Source organism: Gasterosteus aculeatus, chromosome 7 (assembly GCF_964276395.1).
Source record: "Gasterosteus aculeatus chromosome 7, fGasAcu3.hap1.1, whole genome shotgun sequence".
Lineage (NCBI taxonomy): Eukaryota > Metazoa > Chordata > Actinopteri > Perciformes > Gasterosteidae > Gasterosteus > Gasterosteus aculeatus.
Genome location: NC_135694.1, coordinates 18793865 through 18819041, shown reverse-complemented (window position 1 = coordinate 18819041; position 25177 = coordinate 18793865). Strand labels below are relative to the sequence as shown.

Sequence of the window (25177 nt, the reverse complement as noted above, 5' to 3'; positions counted from 1 at the left end):
GCGCCTCGATGAATGAATGGGCCTCTTTATTGGACGCTCACAAATACCCAGTATTCACCTCTGCACTTAATATGTTTTTAACTCCGAGACTGAAGAATAACAGCTGACCCGCTGACGGTGAATATTTGACTGTAATACAGAATGAAATGGCTTGAACCCGAATCTGGGTTAAGGGTGTTTGCCACAGCCTTTGTCTGCAGTGCATGAGAATGTTTGGGCACGTTGCAAGAAACCAGCTAAACTTTGCATAATCTCAAGAGCAGCATCAGAACATTTAGCAGTAAGTCGTGCAATGGTTTCCAATGTTGCCGCGGCGCAACGTTTTGTTGATCAAAGGGCCGACTTTCCAAAAACCTCATGGTACGTCTTTATAAATGGAGAAGAGCACAGGAAACAGAGGGGCCGAGAGTTCAGATCAAGACTTCTGATGCTTACTTATTCCCTATTAGAAACACTGTCTACAGGCAAAAAGTAACGACCAGTCTGCAAGGCACACTTAAAACTGAGATGAGGATGTAGACCAAAGTTTCCTTTAATTGGCTGATTTATTCTGTGCCACACGCGGCTTGATGATGGGTTAGCGTGACGATGGCTGTAAAGAAAAGCTGATAACCAGTCTTTACACTCTCCCCTCCGGGTCTCTTTTTCTCAGATATATTGCGCCATCAATCCCACGCAGCAGAAGCCAGACAAGGAAGATGAATAAATTAATATGGAATAAATGGCCACCGCTTGACACATAATCACAGATTAGGCCGGGTCGGCTGGGAGTGATGGATTGAGCCGAGACGTGGGTTTTGCGGGCGGGGACGGGGAAGGTGCAGATTAACCCTTAAGCCCAGCGGAGCCTCAGCCGACGGGGAGCGGAGCTGTGAGGTGAGCAGGTCTGCGATTTAAAACCGTGGGAGGCGCCCCCTAATAAGTGGTTCATTAAGAGGTCAAACCGGCCCTGTTTACACCTCGCTCTGCCACGAGCAACCGTAGCGTGAAAGCCAGTGGTAAAAAGGTCTTGTTGAACTCACTGAGCACATTGTGCGTTTCAACAACTCTTAACATATACCGAGCATACAAAATCCAGCCGGCCATCGTCACGCTGCATCACAGTCCCAAACCACCAAAAACATCCTGCTGAGCGGAAACACGATTAAAGGTGAGCGGGAAGATTCGTCATTTTGATTTATCCCACACGTCACCTAATGAAATTTTTAGCACATTCCCTTTCGAGGGAAGTGGCTGAAGGGGTGAAAGAGAAATGAGAAACTGAGGATGTGGCATCCCTCCGCACCCCTCGTGCCTCTATTTAGATGAATGAATTACACCGCTGTTCCTTTCATTTCTCTCAATTAAGCGTTTGCCGTTTGGAATTCTTCCCGGCTTCGAGATCATTAAAACCTTTGCATGTCACAGCGGGTTGAGGAGGAGGAGGAGGAAGAGGAGGAGGAGCATGAGAGGCACTCAATTCAATTTCACAGACTTCATTGCTGCCGGCCCTCATCGACAGTAAGGAGGACAATGTGAGACAGGGTTGGTTTAAAAGGGAGACAAATAATGACAATAAAAAACTATTAATCTGAGGGAAGCTGCAGACATAAAAAAATATTATCCACAGTACAAATCACTTCTACTTTGTCCAGGAATGAGTCTGAAAAGCTTGAGATAAGGAAAAAGAGATTCTGATTCTGATTCAAAGTTTAAAAATGTAAAACACTAAATAGACATTTGCCTCGTGGAGGAACTTCACGTTAAACTCAACATGAAATGTTCATACTACAACGAAGACAATATGACAATATGTGTCAGTGGCGACCGGTGGAAAATGTTCTAGGTGGAGCAATCCGATGAATTTCAGCAAACATCCCAGGTTGATTTAATGCAAAACAATTAAGGTATTGAACACATCACTACTTTGCTGTTAAATGTTTAATATTTATTCCAACATGATGAAAACACTAAATAAAACTTTGACAATCGTATTTTTATAAACCTCACAGGCAATTCAGTTTAATAATATATATATCTTCTAGCCTTGGCAAGAACGCCCAAGCTCCAGCAAAACCAATGTTGCCCCAAGTCTATTTAGGGCGCTGATTGTAAATGTATTTTTTAATTTAATCAGCAAATGGCTAAAGTGCTTCTAAGACCTGCCTTCTGCAGGCATTCTTGAGATTGCCCCTAGCGCAGCTAAAACAGGCGTGAAGACGTGCGTATCACAGGCAGGGATGTGCAGGAAAAGCATTGCCCCTCTTAAGATTTTCGAAAGTGAAAAAGAAACGAGTTGTGAGCCGACATTCGTCTTCCTGGAACCCGAATAAATTCTGCACAGTTTCTTTATCTTCCTCCTGATGTTGCATTGACCGGTGCATAAACAGTGAACTCGGCGCGCTTCAGCAGTTAACGTGATATATATTCATATGTCGATAGCAGGAACGCAGGGGTGAAATCGATGCAGATAAAATACACTCACATTAAGAAGAGACAAAGCCCAAGGAAATAAAAGGTGTAAAACAAATGACGGGTTGAAATGAGATTTTAAACCAGAATAGTGAGTTACTTTCTCTTGCAAAAGTGAGACAGGCCACTGGAACTGTAAATCCCTAAAGGTTTCATTTAGAGGGGAATGCTAATTCATATCGACCCTCCAGTCAAGTCTGGAAATAAGTGATGGTAGTCGGGCGCTGCTGCCTCCCCAACACCATCACAAACAGAGGAGGAGGAGGAGGAAGAGGAGGAGGGCGGGGGGGAAACACCTCGGGCATAATCACATTCATGGCTCTTCCACCTCAGTGATTTGCAAACTTGGGTCTCGTGCTCCCAGGGACCGACAAATAGCGCCTAACTACTACATAAATTAATTTTAAGTTTGATTTAGTGTGCAGAAAAACTGGTCTCCAACTAGCAGCTCGGTGGCGTCGCGCTAAATGCGCCGATGTTCAGCAGATAATGTTAATGATGACGGTACGTCCTGCGGGGGAAGTGAGTGTGGGCACCAAATTTCACGGCGAACCATCGCGCTGTCTGAAGGTCGTTAAAGTCATCTTGATCCATAGATGTGGAGATATTTAACAGGGAAAAAAAGAAATGTCATGCAATCACCAAAGTCATTACAGAATTCATCCTCCAGAGACCACGAATATATGGACCACATTTCCAAGGCGATCTTACTAAATCTCAATGCAAAACTAATTGTTATTGGGGTTATTGAGGGAATGTGAGGGGATCAAAGTCAGTAGTCCTCGTCCTCTGGGAATACCATAACATAACATACAGCATTTCATGGCAATCCATCCAGTAATTGTAGAGATATCTCAATCTGGAAAAAAATAGGGCTAGCCATTGTCCCCGGAGTCACTACCATCCGGGAATGTGACGATCTAAGAGCAAACCCCTTTGAAGCCATTGTAATGTCCCAGTATCTCGCCACACTTGCTAACCTTGTCAAACGAGCAAATGTGAGGCAGCGACTACACCAGGTGACCAAAGCACACCTGAGGCCTCTCTTTGCCTTGAACTTACCCGAGTTCATGAGGAGCAGTTATGGGCGGCTTATCAGCTTGCCTCCGATGGGACTGAAAGAGTTTCAGAGGGCAACAACACGACGTGTGCGCTCCTCTCTCTCCCTGTGACCCACTTCAGTATCGAGCAGCAGTCACCCTGTCGACATGCACCCATTGATTTATACCACCCCACCCCCCCGGCCCGCTGTCTCCACTCTGCATTCCTCCACCCTCTCTGGATGACTATATGTCGGCACTGGGTTGTCCAGCACGTGGATTGACTCTTAATATACGTCTCACACACATGGACACACACACACACACACTCAACAGTCTCCCCACCAGGTTTGATTAATTTGGCTCGTAACGCGTGTGAGCAGAGCTATCAAAGACATCCAGATGTTCCACAGCCTTTTTGTCTAAACCCCCCCCCAACCGCTACACGCACACACACACACACACACCTGCTTTCATCCCTTCCCCTTGCCTCCAGTAGCCGAGGATGTGATGCGGCGTGTAGTGTGCTGCTGTTTTGATTATTTCTAGGGGACGCCTGAATCCAATTTCCCAGCTCTCTCTCTCTCTCTCTCTCTCTCTCTTGCCCCCTCCTGTGTGGCCCGATACAGTCAGACAGCCACAGCGAGCGCTGAAAGGGATCCTGCGTCTGCTCCCCACCTCCGAATCTACTGTTATCACGGGGCAAACCCACCCAACCGCCCAAGGCTTTTACCATCTCGTAAAAAAAAGGTGGGGTCTGGACACGGGGAGCAGGCAAGACAGAGAATAAGAAATGGAGTTGAGGAAAGAGGGCAAGCGTGAGAAACACTCGGAGGGTCCGGGGGAGGGAAAGATAGATCGCAGTCATTGGGGATGTAGATCAGAGGGACGATAACCACAGTGTGGATGGAGGGCAGCGCTAAAGTTATGCCGCAGGGGCTCTCTTTGATATAGGAGCTGTTGTTTTTACAGGGATTTGACTTATTTGTTGTACCTGGCATTTCTCAGAACAACATGAAGAAAAATGTTACAGCTTTTTGACTGTGCATCATAAATGAAGATGTATAATAATTTAATTTATGGTGTCAGAAGCTTAATATACTATTTATTTATAATACCGGTTTGTCCATGATTTAAAAAAGACCTTCAATTAAAAGTCTGCACTTTTCATCTGATTAGAATTTTAAAAAACATTAAGCCGTTACTTTAGTAATGACTTTTCCAAATAACACTGACGGATCTGGTCGAGTACTATCTTGATTCCCACAGATCTCAAACAACGCGGTATGTCATTGTGTAAATGTAAATATTTACGCTATTAAGTGACAATTACTTTTCAGATTTCCAGATATTAAATTGGTAATTATTATTTTCTGTCTATAACTGAAAATAGGACTTCCATTTACTCCTACAAATTAGTCTTGATATTTTTAGTGCTGGTGGCTGGTTGATTCTTTTTGATTTTATTGAATTCCATATTTTGTCTCTATGGTCTTTTATTAACTTTTGTAGGTTTGCTGTTTGCTTACAAAGTCAAGGTAGGACGATAACAAAATCCAACAACTCATGCCAGCTTAATTGTGATAAGGAAACGCACACCCATGCAGCAAATGGCAGATGCTGGCACACAAGGACACATGCACACACCCTCGGGGTATTTGTATTTCGGAGGCATATGTGTTGCTGTTTTTACCAGTTGGAGTTAATACGGCTCCGTATCTCAACAAGCAGCTTCAGTCTGTTCTCTGATGATCTGAGGAGAACACAACATGCTGCGTGTGTGTGCGTACATGTTTGTGTGTCCTCGGATATGCAGAAATACCAGAGCACAGATCCTCCCGCTATGTTTCGTTCCTCCACGCGCAGAAGGGGAGGCGGTTCACGGTGTTCGTTGGAAAGCGGCGATATGAAGCTGATGTCTCAACGCTAACATCCCGGCGCTCAAAAGCTTCATAGCGCGGCGTGTATTTGCATACTGATGGCTTAGATCCACGACAGCAATCGTAAAGAATCCCCAAACGCACACTTTGTTAACGCAAACTGGGAGCACACACACATTTTCCCACAAACAAACACTGGAGCCAAGGATGGCGTGTGCTACACACTACAATCACTACAAACACTACAATCTGTCCTCCACTTGGTGCAGCAATATGAGCAGTCCTGTAAAGTACTGAGTATATACAGTACATACATATGTATGAAGAAAACGTGTATTTCAGACCGCGACGTTGTGAAGCGGGCGGGTAGCAGTTCATCCGAAGCCCGGATAGGCAAGAAGGTTTCAAACCTAAATCACCCGGGTGAAAGAGGAGCGACTACAGTAAAAGTGTGACGATACGCAAATAGAACACAAGGCAACAAGTTAAAACACAAGGCGACAAGTTAACCACAACTGCAGAAAGCCTTTGGTGTTAGGAAGCAGCCACCCGTGAACATCATCACAAATTGTTTCACCTTGGGAATTTACTTTTGGAACACTACGTCAAAAAGACAGCAGGTCCCCCCCTCTCGCATTGAAGGTTGTTGTGAAGGAATGTGAATGAGTAGCAGGCAGCCGCAAAAAAAATCATTTTCCTTAAAAGTATCCTGAATAAATTTGTGCTGAAAAGAAATAAAGGCAACTGTGGCTTGTTCCCCACCAACACAAAAAGGGTTCAAATCCAGCTGTAACGTCTGTTTGTTTGTGCACATGGAAGGTTGGTACGTTGGTTCAAAGCCCTCGCACAGTTTGACAGCCAGGGCGTGCGACTGGCTTTGATTGTACATGACTGACAGAAACGGCGTCACTGTGGTTGCAGGATGTGTGTGCGAGAAGTGTACATGAAGTGGATGCGACATTTAGCCATGGGTGAGGGAATCATGTGTGTGTGTGTGTGTGTGTGTTTACATGCCACTTCCGTAATCCGGGTATCTGGCACTGTGAGAGCTTGTCCATGTGTATTAACTCTCCTGGACATTTGACCTTGTAAATAAGACGATTTCCACATATGAAACTCCATGAATCAGCCAACTCGAGTGCTGCGCAGTCGCTTCTTGAACTTGATCCACTGCGAAATATCTTGCAGTCATTGGTCCCCACGGTGTGACAAAAACTGGTGTGTGTGTGTGGGGGGGGGGTTGCAGAGAGCTGAACACAGATGACACTGTGCGCTTGTATGTTCGTTCAAATGGACGTGTTGCTTCCGTAAACAACAGCAGAGAGAAAGAATGTTCCTGATTGTGTCCATTTTTATTGTCACATTTCATCATGTTTGCTTGTGACGCAAACATGATGAAACCCCTCTTCAAACCCCTCTTCCATGTGAATTCATTGTTTGAAGAATATTCAGGGTAATGCACATTTCCATTTCATTATTTAACAGTTCTTTGTTGTTCAGTTTCTTCAGTAGAGTTATTGTTAATGTTAATGTATGGCCTGGACAATGGTCAAATGGACCAAAGATCAAAATGTTATTGTTGCCTTTTTGTTGTCTCATTTGGTTTGTGTTTTACAAACAAACCAAGAGATGTAAACGTGAAGTCAGACTTACAGGTAACTCGTTAATTGGAGCGTTTAGGCGACAGACAGCCGTCATTTATCTTCTCTGATGAGTTCACCGAGAAATGATAGGAGCATTATTGGTGTAGGCTGAAACTGGACTTCTTGCATAACACATAAATGGGATGGATGGTATGAATGAAGACATCTTATATCTTAACATCACGCAGGTATGGCTACTGTGTGGCCACTACAACTTCAACAGTAGTGTTCTTAACAGCTTCTAAATTTCTGATCATACTGACATGACATTGCTTAAGTGTATAATGTGTTTGTTTCCACGGCAACCACACAAGCTCACCAGCTTTCACATCAGCGTCGAAAGCAAACGGCTAAAGTGCAAAGTAACCAGTGTTTGTGTTAATTTGATGTGATCTACAGTAAACTAACGTCCGGATGTAAACAGCTTCGTTCACTAACGCTGAAGTTTGTTTGCATTGCAGAATAATATGTATATAAATAAAATAAATAAATGTCGTCCTCCCCAGGAGAAACACAGCAGCCACGTCTCAGGTGAGGCAAACATTTGGTCGAGCAAGACCGAGGACGGGTTAAAGAAACCCACACATACACAAAGAATTTTACTCCTTTCGGGACAATTTGACACTAACAGCAACTACTCGTGCACAAAGACACAGTCCGTCTCTCCCTCTCGCTCTGACACAAACACGCACAGAAACCTCAGGCCCTATAATTTACACTACAGCACGGCCTGCAGCTTAATGAAAGGCCTCTCAAGCAGAAAAGGACAGAAACTAAATGAAAAAGTAAAACAAACAAGAGTAAAGCTTTCGGATCAATAGCCCAGAGCGTGGAGCAGGCTGACAGGCAGTGAGAGGGTGTGAGTTCATTATCTGTGAGCCCGGGTGTTATCCACCGGCCTTCTGCCCCGTCACCGGGGTGGAGAACTCATCCTAACACACCGCTATCTGGGAATCAGATCTACAGCCGGTGAATCAGCGCCCCTTGTTCCCCGTCGCTCTGGTCTCTCCTCCCTGTCCCCGTGTTTTTGTTTCTTTCTGTTTGGTTTTGTGCTCATCCATCCCTCCCTCATCTGGCTGCTGTGAAGCAGGGAGGTTCTGATTACAGATTGCTGGCACGGCGGCGGGCCAATACCGTGACACGGATCGTCAGAGAGAGAGAGAGAGAGACGGAGAATGAAAGGAAACCTGGCGGTAACACACAGACTGCCAACTGCACAAACCCTAACACGAAGACAAACACGGCTGCAAACAGAGGGACTAGGACTATTTGAACTGGCACTGCGTGTGTGTGTGTGTGTGTGTGTGTGTGTGTGTGTGTGTGTGTGTGTGTGATGTGTGGCTCAGCAAGGGAGCGTGTTCGCCAGTCATATCACCGGGAGCACAGCAGCCCAAACCTGCCATCGATGCCTGACATCTTTGTCCAGGCAGCCTGGCCGCCTCACCCGAAAGCCTCCACCACCCGTCCAAGTCACCTCCATCAGATCGCAGTGATGCAGGGGCCGTACGCACACAAACACACACACCCAAGATTAAAAGCATTACTCATCTGTTTACTTCCACCAGAAAACTGTACTTAAGAGTAAACTTGGTATTTGGAAATGACTGTTTGTTAACAGTAACACTTAATGACAAAAAACTTCATTCTAATTATGTTAAAAAACCAGACCAGAAAACCACACAAACCTCAGAAATAAACTCATTTCTTGTAGGGGACGGGACGCTTGCAAACCACCCTAAAAGTGTTGTTAGGCTCATTTCGATGTGACACAATTATAAAGAGGTCGGCCACACGCACACATGGGATTTGACTCCGGTTACACTTTGGTCTCAACGAGCATACACAGAACCTACTAATAAACAAGCATATGTCAAACATTACATGGGATGTCAGCAAGTTTAGCAAATAAATACTAACATTTGCTTACATTAGCACTATATAGCAAGTAAGGTCACAGACCACAGACCTCCTGGTAAAAATTCATCATAACTGTCCATGAATCCACCCCTTTATTGTCGAGAAGTGTGAAATATTGGTTAAAAGTAGCCATTGACCCTCAAGTTCTTGGAGCTCCACAGAAAAATGGATACCAAACAACCACACCACTTTAACCTATTTTAGGTCTGCAGCGGCGGGCAGCCCGACAGTGCACAGACAAGCAAATAAACAGGCGGCCAGTGCCTTGCCTGTGCAAGGCACTGATTAAAAAACTGCAGGTGGGGACAGACGGGGGGGGGGGGGGGGGGGGGGGGGGTATCATTATTATTCATCAGCCCAATATGGCTTTTCCAGCACAGGTGAACACACACCGCACGGAGCATGGAAACAAAGAGCAAAGAGCTGCTGTAGCGTTGGGATGTTTGATGTGCAACGATGGGGGCAAGAGTCAACGTTCAAAAACTTAAAATCAGCTAAATCCTTCACTGATCAGAGACCATTGGATCAAATCGGCACTTTCGAAAACGAGTCAGGACCATGAGGCGCTGAAAGGGGGGGGTTCCTACTCTGGTGAAGAAGCTAATTGCACTCAATCCCACTAATAGAGTCACGCGTCACCAATTAAAGACAGCAGAGACGCAGCGCGGACATACACAACTCATTACTCACACAAGCAGCCACGGTTCTCACAGGACAGGGAGATTAATGGCACTCCTCTTATAGCACATACATAGTGTTTGTATGACGCAAACACGAGCGGCGGGGACAGAGGAGACGCGGCGCTCGAGTGCGCTCGCGTGCGGTTGAGAAATTACGAAGCCAAAGCAAACGAGTCTACACTGTAAGAGAGTCGGAGTCGTCAATCGACACCCATTTCCCCGTCCAGGGTCCTGGTTGCTAGGCAAGACAGCAGACTCATTTTAACTTCAGAGAATTTCAAAAGATTCCCCGGGGGTGATGTGCGGGGAGGGTTAGCGGGGGGGGGGGTTGGAGGGAAAGATGAAGAGGCGATGGAAGGGGCGATAAGAGTCGGGAGAGGAGGGGACAAAAGGAAGAGTTGAAAGGATGAGCTGAAGAACAGAAGGCGAGAGCATATTCCTGAGAAATGCTGCACGATGTGACTATCATTTTCCCGTTACATCTCTCTGTGAGGCCCACCTATGAGGCACTGTGGTGATAATTGCATCCCCACTTCAGCTGTCAGGAGCTCCTCTGATCTCTTCTGATGCATGCCGGAACATCTCCTCGTTTGCCTCTCGCTCCCGCCCTGAAACAGCGGTCAGAGTGGCGGCCTGCTGACATGCTGACATGAACAAATGCAGATCGGGTCCTGGGACTGAGAAAACATGGCTATCCTTTTGCTGAAGCTCTCTCAGTGGACTGAAGGCTGTGTGCTCCTCCCTCAGCTTCTGACAGGCTGTAATTCTCCTGCAGCACAAAAAAAAAACCTCAGCAGGCCATCATCTCTTTTATTCTTCTTCTTTTAGTATTTTGTGCCTGGATTAGATGAATAGCGCGTCCCTCCTCGGTCGCACAGTGTTGATTGTCCTTGTGACCTCTCATGGGGGTTGTTGACTTCCTCTGGCCTCTGCGTGCCCACACCGTGTTAAACAGCCGGGCTGTAAAAGGCAAAGCGGAGATGATAGAGGGATTCGGGCCGTGGTGTCACTCCCGTTTCCTATTAGACCTCTGATCTCCACCACTGTGTCTCCAGTGACGAGTAGTCATATATAATACTTACACAGAATCTGTCAAAAACCAGCATGGGTCCAATTATATTTTAGCTATATTTCACTATGTGGATGGCCTAGTTTTATTCTATCTTGTTTTAAATGTAACCTTTATATTACTGTTTTATTCATGGGCTTTATTAATAAAACACCAACTTATATGTCTGCTTTGTTCCGACTTCCCTTCAGGGATCACTGAAGATCTTTTGATCTTCCAAAGCCAGCAAGATACTTTTGTGATTATATGAGTATTCCGTTTCATTTTATTTTCAGTTTTGAAACTTTCTGATGAAGAAATTATGAATGTGGTTATCAAAAATAAATGAAAATGCGAGTTTTTTCTACCGTGTATATTAAGGAGAAAGATCTGTTTCTGTATAATAACAACACCTAATGCACTATTGCAGATGTGACTTGAGTAAAACGCTAGCATGTTGGCATGATTATATTGGGTAAGAATAAAGTTTTCCATCCTCACTACGGTGTCTTAAGTGTCCTTTAGCGACTTGTCAGCAACTTTCCATTTTTAGACGAGATAAAGTGGATGAAATGTGAAGGGGTCAAGGTGGGCGGGACTATCTGAACACTCGCACTTCAAACCACAAATGTCGACTTCGTAGTGACGCTACAGATTTATGAATTCATGAAGTTCATCAATGCCTGTTCTGTTCAAAATGCCATGTGATGGTAAAGATGTTTCACTGTTCCTATTCTTCAGTGTGATCGAGGTGAGTACGGTGAGTGGGCTGTGCCTGTGTTTGCATGTGTGTGTGTCCTCTCCTCACTGTGTGGTGACAGATTGAGGGTGCTGGGAGGCTCTGGGGACCATTGACACCTCTTCCCCTTGTTGCTGCAGCTACAAAAAAAGGAGCTAGAGAAAAGAAAGAAATAATGAAACATCAACCCGCACTACTTTCTCTCCTTCTGTCTGGTCCCGTTCTTCCCTCTCGTTTGTCTTCACCCAGGAGACAACTTGATTCGCATCGATGTCTCCTGCCTGAGAAGCTTTGCTTCTCGTCATTAAATTGCTTCTGTGTGACAGACGGAAAGAGGAGCAATTTGCAGCCAGTTTCCACACCTCATATCTCATCGCAAAAGAAGGTAAAAAGGAGTAAGACTTGTCTGCAAGAACAGCACTTTCTTTTCTGAATCAGCAATCATTCTGATAAGTGAACACCAGTAATTCATCTGCTTTTGGCCCAACAGAAGATCCACACTCCTGGAAACTGGAGTTTAAATCCAGATTGTGAATTTTGTTTTTCTCCCTCTACCAAAGCAAAAAGAGATCTTTAAAAAAAATCTGAGAAGATGAGCACTGTTCTACAGCATTGGACTGCCGAGAAGAGGATGAGAGTCAAATATACTCCCTCTCCGTACTCACCTTCCCTTTGACCTGCTTTGGTTAGAAGTTGGGAACCTGGGGAGTTTCAGCGATGATGAAAGAGTGCAGCCAACTCCAGAGTAAACAAGGCTGGACCCAAGTGAGAGACCAGCGGAATCATTAATGCATCAAAGGCTGTCAAAAGAATACCGTCTGAGAGTCGGAAAGTGTAAGCACAGCAGATGGCGCGCCTCTCATCCTTGGACGGGCGACCCGCTGACACGGTATCAGCCCCGACTGAGGCCGTTTGTATCAGCCTGTCAGGGAGAAGCCACCAAGGGGGGGAATAGTTGGACGGATTACGAGATGAGAACTGGAAATGACAACAAGGACTACCAAAAAAAGAAAAAAGAATTATTATTATTATTGTAATACACTTAAAATGATGTATTACAGTCTTATTTTGGAGGCTTTGGTCATCGCATCGGTTTTGATGACACTGTACTCTAATAGAGTCATCGCGGAAAGTGACGCTACGAGAAAAGTCTTTTTTTTGCCTCGTGGCCGCACGTGACGGACGAGGAAATCCTAATTCCCAAGGAATTTATGTTGAAATAATGAAATCGGTCTAGGAATATTTCTAAGGGAACCATCGAATCAAGCATACTTCAACATGCAACCTCAGCCCCTGACTTGGTTAAAACAAAATCCAACAAAAAATCGGCAATGAAGGGTCTGGTTGAGCAATGCGGCCGTCAGAGTTCTCCTATTTCATTCATGCTTCACTTCCTGCCCGACAGGCTCGGCTCGACCCCACAGTCACATGGCGAGACGTGCGGTGAACAAGGGACCTGGTGGGGGAGACCGTTTGGTCCAAGACTGGCGGCTCGTCTTGCTCCGCTCCTGTGAGCTGGCGTCTTTAAACCGCATTCAGGGAGCGGCGAGCGAGCTGAGGGAGGTGTTGGGAGAGAAAGAGAGAAGAGGAAATACAGAGGTCTCTCTCTTTGTCTCCCACTCTATGTCTCCCTCCCTCTATCGATCTTATCCTTTCTATTTTCAATGTGTGAACTTCTTTGCTGAAATGGATTAAATCACAAGCCTGACAGCATCCATCCCATCGTTCAGCTCAATCAACGTGAGCCGCACCAGCGCACATGGGACATATTGATGAACAGGTGTGTGTGTGAACAGTGTGTGTTTGTGTGTTTTACACAGTATCACAAATCCAATTTGGTTTCATAAAAGGTTGATACCAAGAAAGTGAACGCATTTCCTTAACTCACTTGAACAACAGAGGGACTCACCATGAAAAATCTGTAAAAATCCTGAGACAAACCTTCAAATTACAATCAATTCTTCAGCTGTCACCAAGAAAATAAAGCGATCTTCCCTCTACTCACTGAGATTGAATGTTCAATATATATGACTAGCTCCCTAATGCAACAGGCCACGTGTTCCATGGAGGCAAAACCTCTCCACACACACCTAGAGCTCACGATCGATGGCGATGAAGTGGATCAGCGGCTGAAAAGACGAGGACAGATTTCATTACGAAAATGATCGATGAAATCAATAGACTGTGTGTGTGTACGTGTGTGTGTGTGTGTGTGTGTGTGTAAATAGATAGGTCGAGAATCATTTACAAGTCTGGTCCTGTGATGTTAGGAGAAAGAACCGTCCACACCTGACTGCTTATGTGTGTGTGTGTGTGTGTGTGTGTGTGTGTACGAATCATGTGGCCTCTCACAGAATACTTGATAATACATCCAAGCTCTATCTTTGTGTGGAAATATGATCGCTGCTTATAAATAAGCTCAGAGGCGATGCACATATCACATCCTCCGCAAAGCCAGAGATACACATCTGCGGGGCCGACAACAAAGGTGCGTATGTTTGTGTTGGTGTGTGTGTGTGTGTGTGTGTGATCCAGACCGGGAGAGAATATTGCATGTGTGTGAGTTCAGCCACATGTCTGCCTGCCTGTGTGCGCGAGAGGGCAGCGACGTGGAGTCTACACCTTTTATACCTTTTAGCCGTGTAGCATGTAGTCGTGTGTGTGTGTGTGTGTGTGTGTGTCACAGAGGGGTTATCATGCACCTGTGGCTGCCATCTTTGACACAAAGATGGAGAGGTATGTGCGGACTCATGGCTTGAAGGAACACCTCATTAAAAAACACACACTTCGGCTTCTATAATATCAGTAAGTGCCATCCGTCTTTCACCGGGGTGGTATATTGTGGTGTGTAGAGTGGAGAGACGGACAGATGTGTGTGTTCATCACACTGCAAGCTTCGTTCTCACTGAGCGAACAACACGTGACACATCAGTTAGAAAGTGCTAGTCGGCGCATGAAACAGACAAAATGAATAACATAACATTCCAAAGTGACACTGGGATTGAGATCCATCCTGTTGCTGCAAACGCATCCGATGTAGCAGCTGTGGAGTGCATCAGCAGTAGCTTCCTTATATTAAGTAGGAGTATTGACATCAGCTACATCAGCATGCACCACCACAGCAATAAACTCATACACGGCCATTAAGTCTAAAAGCATTTTTTAAGAGACCAGAGAGATTCATTGCAACCCTCAGGAAACCGATTTGTGCTCAAGACAAAAGATTTCCTGTCGGCCCTGAAAGAAAAAGCTGCTACACACATAACATAGCTTTATAAAAACATGTATGTATGTACTTTATAAGATTTCCACATGGCTTGAATTTTTGCTTGACTTCCTGAATGACAGCATAGTGGAGTTGATCTGTCCACTTTGTGCAACATATTCTCTGTATACAGTCAGTCCCCAGCCAGCACGCCGCTACTGATGTCCTTGTGGGAGAAAATATTCCCCCCACTGCGCTCTCTCTGCCTGTATTGCAGACACATGAAAGGACAAAGTAAGTTCATTCAGTTCATTTCTATCAGAAGTTGTACAAAGAAAACCACCAGTTAATTCCCTTGGATTCAGCTGCAGATTCTTCTGGGTTTCTTAACATTTTAACATATATTTTAAGCAATAGTCTCACATTTTTTTAGAAGCAGATTTTCTTTCTTGCAAGATTTATATTCATCTTTATGCAAAGCGAGTAGCGAGGCTGCTACTGGATGCAGATATGAGAATGCATATGAAGGGGATAAGCATATTTCCCAAATGCAATGAAGACTGAAGAGACTTTTTGACTTAGTTTTATCATTGCTTTACTGATGGAATGATCAAAGAGCCAAAACTGTTGAAAGCTTTCTTGAGTTTGAGCTGAAATCACTTTGTTCTTTATAAGTACATCACAGTTCAGTGTACATGTACACACCCGCGATCCTCAGATGCAGCCGTTTTAATTCACTTACCAGAGCGCAGCAAAAGCAGTAGTGCGACATTGCCTAATCAATCACTGTGTGTGTGTGTGTGTGTGTGTGTGTGTGTCGCAGGCTCCCGCGCCTTCGGTTCTTCATATTGCTTACAAAAACTAATTCCCGAACAACACAGATGGTACAAAGAAAAACACAACAACGCGGCGCTCTCACTCATCACTGTGCACTCATGAGAGGCCTCTGGGCGGAGGATCAATCACTGCATGAGAGGCAAGAGGATAAAAGGACATGAGAGAAATGAGACGGAAAGGAGAGCATGTAAACTTCCACACACACAGTGTGTGTGTGTGTATGTGTGTGTGTGTGTGTGTGTACGTGTGTGTGTTTTCACAGCTAAGGGCCCAGTGTGCAGGAATAAAGCAGCTGCATTCCAGCAGCCACAGTCACAACAGTGAGTCATCCCGGCTGTTTTTCCCATCCAACAGACTGTAGTGGGAAATCCTGAGATACACACACATACTTGGGAATGATCGAAACTAAGTCATTCTGCTATCGTGCCTGTAACCAGCGACCATTTAGAGTCAGTAACAAACTGGTCAACAGCCCCACAGGAGCAGAGGTGCCTCGTCCTATCGAGTCTATCGAGCACAGGAGACGGTTTCCAGTACAATTTAAAGGAAAAACAATAAGGATTATTACAGAGAAACACCAGTACATCAATAGAAAATAGATTTTCCTTAATTTCCCGTCTCAAGTTCAATCATTAGACAAAGACATTTGGGAATGACATATTCATGTTTTCTGGCCTCTGCAGCAGCGTAAGAGAAATAACCCTTAAGTGCAGAACTGGCCTCATCATCTCCGCTGTGAGTTACAAAAAGGAAAGAAAAAAAAAAGCTGAGGCCTTCGGAGGTGGAGAACTCATGTAATATGCATAGCCACTAGTTCCTTGAGTGTGTTTGAGTGCGAGTGTGTATGTGTGCGTTTTCATATGGCAGGATGACGGAGGAGCAGCGAGACAAAGGGAACGGGAGAGGAATAAGAAACAGCCGAACACGCTTTTGGGACGCTGCAGCGCTTCTTCTCTACCTGACAACCAGTGAGAGGACCAAGTCGGTCCACCGGAACACATACGATAACATTCCTCTTCCTCCTCTCCTCTGTCGACTGGTCATTTTCTGCTTGCTCAGGGGGGGCGGATAGTGTTATGTATGTGTGTGTCTAGTGGCAGAGATAATCAAAGCGTATAGAAGATAAAGAAAGTTGATTCACATTGTGAAGAGGGTTGATAGCAGAGGAAAAAATGCCCCTTCTGGGCTACTGTAGAAACATTTCTGCCCCATAGATTCCCCCTTAGTGCTACAAACAGACTCTTTAAATATACTGGTATTTGCCTCACATTTGATGAGGAAGAAAATATAAAAGCACATGCACCCTCCCAAAGAGCAGCATTAGAGATAGACTGAAAAAAGATACAAGAGATGATCTCACACAGCTGCATGTCTGACATCATCTCAGACATCTGGGGGACGAGTGTGTGTGTCAGTGAGCGAGCAGAGTGCAGCCGTCCTCATGATTACAGCGGACATCAAAGCTTAATATGCACAAACAAACATACAAACACAGGCTCTGATCATACGTGGATATTAGGACTAATTAAGCCATTTGCAACCTTGATAAATGCTGTAATACAGCGACGAAACATATTAAAGAATGAATCAAGCTGCATTGCTTGTGAATGCGCGTTGGCAGAGGAAGTGGCCGGGTCGTGTTTCTCCAGTAAATATGAAGGAGTTCTGCTAGTGCCTTGTAAAATTAATGGGATTTCTCCAGCTTCAGCACAAACCTAAAGAACATTTAGATTACTCAGTGTGTGTCTGAGTGCAAATGGCGAGAGACAAATGTTGCTCTGGTTATCCAAAAAGTGGCACTAACACTGTGACTGACAAGCGGCACATCTATGATTAATCTCTGCACACAGGGCGCTGTGAGTCATGCGCTGTGAGTCACAGGTGAAAAGGTCACAGTGTCAGCGTCGCGCTGCATCTAAACTGGGTCACATTCTGTCAACATGTGCCAACGCAGGAAGGTAAATCAACCTTTTTTTCCCCCGATTCATCTGCAAGATAGATACGGCTCGGTGGTGGAACAAGTTCTCCCTGCAAAAGTGAGGGTTCAGGGCGTGCGAGAGCCTCGAGCCGGGCCGACTCATGATGAAACGGAATGAAACATCAGTGACGGAACAGAAAACAAGCCCAACGAGGATTGGGGGTTGTGAATGTGTTAAAGACGTGCTTGTAGGGGCTACTCCTCAGCGAGGGGAGAGCAGCCGAGAGAACAGGATGAAAGAGAGAATTGGATGAAGGAGTGAGTGACAGGCCGGATAAATGAGCGTTGATTTGAAACACACACACACACACACACACACACGCACAGCATAATAAAAAAGAGGGAAGCAGCCTTGAGGGCGGCGCAGAGAGATTCGGACCAGAAATGAAAGAAGCCCAAAAACAGTCGGCCTGCGAGGAACGCTGACATGAAGTTTCTGACCCATCACACAGACAGACAACATGCCGCACTGGACAGGAGCGGCTACATCTCCTGCCTGAAGGCTGCTGGAAGGAGCTGGAAGGAGACTGCACCGGTAGTCAAACAACACCTGAGTGGTTTCTGCTCTCTAGGAAACCTTCTCTCACTCAGACTGAAGCCGGTGCCACGTGGGCTCCGGCGGCCACTGAAATAACACGGCAGGTGCTTTGATGAAAGGCAACTTCCTATTTCCATCGTCGCCCTTTCGGAGGAGATCTGCATGGCAGCTTTGCCCAGAGGAACGCTGACACAGCAGCCCGGGCTTCCTCGGCATCAGCACAATGCAACTGGATGCGAGTGTGTGTATGTGAGGAGCACACATTTACACACTGCCTTTTCTGCAGAGCAAAAACATATTCTGATGCAGATGCAGATTAGGGGGCACAGCTTCACAGCGGTTGAACCGGGCGGGGAGCTTCACTGGGGAAATGTCCACCGGTAGCCGGGGTTGGATGGAGTTTAGCTGTAAATTAGAAAAGCTCGTTTGGCCAAAAGTAGGCTCACTCTACGAATGACGACAATCCCCCACAGATCACTCTCATTCATCCTGCTGAGACAGCAGAACATGTTCAGTCGGTGCCAAGAGCGGTGAAGGTGGGGCGGTTTTGATTTGAATGAAGTCCTGCGGATGAATCAACGGTTTAACAATTTAACCTGCCTCTGCACACATCAAACACTGCTCTTAATTAGTGGTTACCTGTATGGGGGTTGAAGCCGCAAAGGACGTCTGCAAAGGACGCAAAATAAAATCTAAGGGGTAAAAGTTAAGCTATCAAACCAAGGGGGAAATACTGTCCCCTGTTTTGGGGGACGATTATCGCTTTGAAAAGTCACGTAAAAGATTTCTATCTTCAAAACAACACTAAGAGCTGCTCTGTAAAGCTGTACTTGACCACAGTTGTGCTTTTAGTTCAATGTTAATAGCAGCATGCCAACATGCTCGCAGTGAACGTACCCAGATGTTGGTGTCAAACAAGCAGCACCTTTACCATGTTTATCATCTCACCTTGTTCTTCATTCAATGTTTGCATGCTAACATTCGCATCCTGAGTGAGAAATTAATGAACTTCCACATCAATCTATCCAATAATTCAGTTCGGTCAGGACCAAAGTAATAGAGCAACCAACTCAAGGTCAAATCAACTTCAGCCGACAAATGTCTCCAGATAAAGGGACTCCAATCGGATCTTATTTTGGAAGCATTCAGGCAGCAGAGCAAACGAAGCATCCCTCGTCACCACCCCTGTACAATTTGGGTTCACATATTGATTGTTTGAAGAATCCGTCAGCAGAAGTAGCTGCCAAATGCTGCATAAAAAAAGCCAGATTTCACTCGGGGTTTGCCCATCGTGCTGTTTCTTCCCCTTTTATCTCTCCATGTAAGAATGAAAAGCCACAAGCAACACAAACATCTCTAACTGTACAGAGAAGAAAAAAACACTTCAGCCGCTTTCAAGTCCTCAACCCGAGTATCTCCCAAAGAGCCGTTTTCGCAGGAAAACATTTTTCTTTTTTAAACTAGAAAACTACTCCCATGCCGTCCCATCACCAAAAAGAGAAAAACAACAGGCAATCAATGCAGCTCATAAAATGCCCTGCACATTTTTATGTAAGCATATAATGTAAATGATCTCCATATGTTAATATGGCAATAACCCTGCAGGAGGAGCGCTGAGATTGAGCTTGTGTGTGCAGCGAGCGCTTGTACACTCAGCCGAGTGTGACATGTCTTCAGCCCTGAACAGATAAAGCACCGTGAACGTCGTACCATGACTCCTCTGCACATGTCGCGGGGATGAATCTTCTGAAATTTCTACTTTCACTTTTGTAGAAATTTTAATAAAACTAATGATTGTATGTCATTCATGTGCATTAAATCAATAATGCATGTATCTATTTCCCTTCCCTCTAAAGTGTGGAAATTCATATGCAAATACTGTCTGTTCCTCCTCTAAGCACACGCGCACACACAAACAACTCTCACACACACCGAGCAAAGTGCCATCCATCCAATGGTACCTGACCACTAAGAAGAACAGGCCCATGAAATATGCATGACAGGAGAGAAAGCTCCCCGCCCAGACACACAGAAATGTTCTGCCTTCCCCTCTCTCTGGGCATGAAACATTGATGCTTGCGGCTGAACCGCTGGATGCAGCGCTGAGCTTAGCAAGGTTTAGCAAGTTTGCATCTAATTCTGGACTTTCCCTCCAGGACCCCGAGGCCAAGAAAGGAAAGGGGCGCCAAAAAAGGGTTTTCCTAGTTCAAACCAGCCCTCGGCCGGCAGTGTGTGTGTGTGTGTGTGTGTGTGTGTGCTCCGCAAGACATGAATTGTGGATATGTAAGGTTGTGTGCTTCTACCTCTTAGAGGGCTGACGGATGTTCTTGGGTTGTGCCTCGTGCATTTCTAGCTGTGTGATAGTAGCAGTGAAAGAGCAGATGTGGCAGATGCTGTTAGAAATGGGAGCAGCCAGTGTTGCAGGTGCATTTCAGGGTAAATGATGATTGCGTACTCCTTGACATTCCTCAGTCTGAATAACCATATATTGGTCGGACAGGGATCTGCAGATGTCAAGCATGTCTAGAAATTTGGTTCAAGTACTTTAAAAAGTCCTCCTCTATTCCATCAGGATATTGGTATTCACCACAACATTTTGATGTGGTCTTAATTAAAGCTACAAGCTGATGGTGGAAAGATGTTCAAAATGTCAAGCAGTTAATATGACCTCAACTTGTAACATAAATAAAGATAGCGCACACACACACACATTTTCGAAATGAATCAATATTTGCATCTTCATAGAATAATTTTTTTAAAGTGTTTTACTTTTATTTCTAAAAAGCTAATTGTGGCATCCACTTGTTTAAGTACAACAGACTAAAGTTGTGAATTATGGCCTTGTAGCTGTAATAACATAATATATATAGTCTCTAATCTGTACATTCACTTTCTGCAATCCTACCGGTTTATAACATTCCAGTCCCGGCCAAATAAACCCACCCCTCCCTTCCTATCGGAAACTTTATTGGTTTACACTTAATACTCTGCAAAAGAAAGAAAGAAGCTCTCAAAACGCTGCTTCAAAGGGACTTCAACTACAACCTCTACCCTCGTCTTTCAGAAAAATTCTCAACCTTTAAAGTTACACCCGGCAATATTTCCTCACTTGTTTAGAAAATCTCTTTGTATTTTTGTCCTCGTAAGGACTTCATAAGAAAAGTAACAAACCACACACACTGCTGTAAGCAGTATTGTAGTAAACATCTGGATCCAAACAGACTTCTAGGTTGACAAGCGTCTCGTCGGCAGTTCATTCCTCCCACTCGCTGGGGAAACACACAACTTCTTGTGCAACCCTAACAAGATGCACACTTCCAAGAAAAGCATTGTTCTCTATCTACCTGTTTCAGGTCACCGCACTGTTCCCTCTCAAACGCACACATCGCACACGCCAACGCCCCCTGCTCAGCGCTGGGAAAAGGTACCAGGCACTGGTCTAATCTGACCTCATCTTCTATGAATCCTCTGCACACCGAGACAAGACTTCGACCCGGAGACGGAACATTGATCTGATTCTGGTGTCAGACAGAGACAAGAGTTTAGCGACACTTTATGCACCATTAACGCTCTCTGTGACAGCCCCCGTTCTGTCTGTAATGATTTAACCTTCCCGATGAATCCAGCCTCTGATTACAATTAGTTAATTGCCACATGAAGGGATTTCAATTCCAACAATTCATTGTTTGTGGAAAAGTTAAGCTGCTAACAGCCTGAAAGCCTTCAACATACACAAAAACAAAATACTGCTGTTGGGCACGTTAACGCGGAAATGCGCTAATGTGGCAATCCATCAACGCTGGCAAGGATTTTATCATGCGTTGGCGGCATTTCTTTCCTTTTTGTTTTGCGTTGGGAGGGGCTTAACACTGCTGCGTAAATTAACCGCGAAAATAGATAAAGGCACTGCACTCTTAAACGGATATTTTAATTTGAAATCTCTTCCAGGCGGCATGGTCGATGAAAGCAAAGCTACTTGTAACCACGGCAAACCGGAAGTATCTTATCACCAGAGTACTATGAGCCTGAAGTACTATTAAAAGCGTCACACAGCATTGATGCAGCGAGACCTCTGCAGACTACGTTGGATGCGACGTGCGGGAGCGTTGTTGACAAACCAACGCAATAAGAATGAAGCGTCCTTAAAACTGCAACAAACGAGGCGCGGACGAGCCGCTCCGACGTAAGGAGAACACACTTGATTGTTGTATGAGTTGTAAAGTCGGAGGAAATGGATATAAAAAGTGGACGTTAAAAGTACATTTTTTCATTGTGTATCTGTTCAACCTGCATCCCTGAAAGGTTTTTTTTCTTTGAGTGAGATTCAAAGGAAATCCACAGACTTTACAGACTTTAGCTCACTAACGGGGATCCTTACTACTGAACATATGCTGCATTCTGCACCCTGCTGTTCCCCGATACAAGACAAATGTTTCTTGTGTTGTATGTTAACCGTTGAGCGCACAGTAACCGTATCCGTACCGAGCAGCGACACGAGCTGCGCCGCTTTAAGGGCTTTAGAGGCCGCCGCGCTGACGTGACCGTGCTTTGTTTACGAGACTACTTCTCTGTTTGAGTGAGAGCGGCGGTTTGATAAGTCACACGCGACCCTGAACGGATGACCTGTGTTAAGGAGGCATAATTGTCTTTTCAACAGCAGGCTCTAAATCTATCCTCGCCCTTCCCTTCGCTGGTTCACCCCTTCAAGTGCTATGCAGACACGGGTTGCCTAGCAGCAGCTGTCCTCGAGCTGCTTTCTATTCTTCCTCCTTTTTTTGTTTGGCTGACTGACTGACGAGCAACAAAGTCAGCTTCTTTTTTCTGGAATAGAAAGCGATGTCAGTGTTGGTTGCAGAGATAAAAGAAGGGACATAGTAATGCTGTTTTTGAGAGGGATCTCAGTTTGGATCGGGTAGGAGCAAGCTTCTGCTGTTTGTCTGTGTGCGCATTCACATCTGTACCAACCTGCAGCCATCTGCATGTATCCCGCCAGGGTGCAGATCCTCCTCTCGCATCCTCCGCTGGGCAGGAAGATGGTGATGATGGCCAACAGGGAGCTGACGGCCAGCAGGGCGCAGCCTCCGGAGCAGAGCACCGCGCTGGTCTGAGGAACAAAAAACACACAAAAATGTCATTTCTGCTCCGTTCTTTGACAGAAAGCAACGGACTGGCACTCGTACAGTTGCACTCATTCAGGGCAGGAAGCACATTCTTCTTCTACAGGCCGTTGTCATGCAGCCTCACACAAATAACGCTCAAGTCTGTGTTTCTGGGCAGGTTGTTGTGCATTCGGGTCAATGGGGCATCAGGTTAAGGAAGGTCACATACAAACGGGGAATTCATTCCCAACTTTCCTGACGAGCAAGAAGGATATTTTATCCTGCGGCTGTGAGAAAGTCGTTGGTACAATGTGCTAAACTGGCCTCTGCTTTTACAGAAAGACACTTGGGAAAGAGTGCGTTCCTGGACGAGTGGCAGCTTCAAGTTTAAAGCACTTAGGAGGTGTGTGTGTGTGTGTGTGTGCAGCATTTGTAAGTCTGTTCCCACAACCAGCATGTCGTTCTGGTGCCACTTGATCTGCATGACATAATAATACTCTCCAGCTTCAACAGCGCCACCACACGTCCTCCTCGACGCATTTCCGAAAACACAACAAGGCGCGGCACTTTAAACGCAGTCAGCGACCACGTTGGTGATTAGCATGCAGGCGGGGGGCGATGGCAGGGACACGTCTAACGCACACAAGGGAATTGCAGCCCCCAAAACACGTGTTGTTGTGCACGTTCCCGACGTGACGGATGCAGATAGAGGGAGGATGAAAGCCTGACAGAAAATTTAATTAGCTTGATCTGGGTGTTTGGCAGGAAGGCAGAGCGAGTGCTTGATGAGGATGCCGGTAGAAAATGATGATGATTGTTCGTCTGACCTTTACTCGCGCGTGTTTGATGAACAGGAGTGTTGTTCTCGTCTCGATTATCGCAGCGCGAACATAAACAGTGACTCTCCCATTGGGTTACAGATCAGCTCCTTGGGAACTGCAGGGAGGAAAGTGTCACGCACCAGGGCACCTCGACCGCAGCCAACGACCGCAGCAAACGAGTGTTGTGTTTCAGTACTAAATAAACAACATTATTTGCATGCTTACATGGAAGACTTTAATTCAGTTTTTGAGACTGAGGCTGAGAATCACCAATAGTATGGATGGTGCTTGATGTAACGTGGTGCCAAAGTTACATCTCATTAATGTTTTTTGCCTGGGGACGTCTCAAGGATTTCAAGGGACAACTTCTCTATAGCTGGACAAAAAATGGCTAACACAGCCTTCCTTAATATTATTCCTTCAGCCAAAGGAGATGTCCTTTGACTTCCTGTCCGATAGGAAGCAGCGCGTGAAGCTGGGGAAACACGTCTCAGCCTCTCGAACCATCAGCACCGGTTCCCCCCAAGGATGCGTTCTTTGCCCTCTGCTCTTCTCCCTGTACACCAACAGCTAAACCTCCAGTCACCAGTCCGTCAAGCTCCTGAAGTTTGCGGATGACACCACCCTCATTGGACTGATCTCTGGTGGGGACGAGTCCGCCTACAGGTGGGAGTCTGACCATCTGGTGTCGTGGTGCAGCCAGAACAACCTGGAGCTCAACGCTCTAAAGACAGTGGAGATGGTTGTGGACTTCAGGAGTCCCACCCTTGCCCATCACCCTGTGTGACTCCCCCGTCACCAATGTGGATTTCTTCCGTTTCCTGGGCTCCATCACCCAGGACCTCAAGTGGGAGCTGAACATCAGCTCCATCACCAAGAAGGCTCAGCAGAGGTTGTTCTTCCTGAGGCAGCTGATGAAATTCAACCTGCCAAAGACGATGATGGTCCACTTCTACACGGCCATCATCGAGTCCATCCTCTGCTCCTCCATCGCCGTCTGGTACGCTGCAGCCACAGACAAGGACAAGGGCAGGCTGCAGCGTGTCATCCGCTCTGCAGAGAGGGTGATCGGCTGCAATCTGCCGTCCCTGCAGGACTTGTTCGCTTCCAGGTCTCTGAAGCGAGCTAAAAAGATCGTAGACGACCCCTCGCACCCCGGACAAAAACTGTTTGTGCCCCTTCCATTTGGCAGTTTCTTCCCGTCGGCAGTCAGGCTCATCAACAGAGCCGGTCCCCCACTGTCTGACTGTCATTCCACTGGTCACTTTCTTTGACACTTTCACTTGTCACTTTCTGTTCGC

At 45.8% G+C, this 25177-nt stretch overlaps 1 protein-coding gene across 2 annotated transcripts in view; it reads right to left on the bottom strand.

Annotated features, from left to right (window-relative positions):
* The window catches only part of lhfpl7 (LHFPL tetraspan subfamily member 7), a 74784-nt gene that overhangs the window by 31442 nt on the left and 18165 nt on the right, over positions 1 to 25177 (bottom strand). For both annotated transcript variants that reach the window (XR_013468274.1, XM_040180007.2), the window contains exon 2: positions 22922 to 23060. Coding sequence is in view for 1 of the 2 variants with exons in the window: in XM_040180007.2 (XP_040035941.2) it covers positions 22922 to 23060 (139 nt within the window). In the remaining variant the exon portion in view is untranslated. The remainder of the gene's footprint in view (positions 1 to 22921; positions 23061 to 25177) is intronic.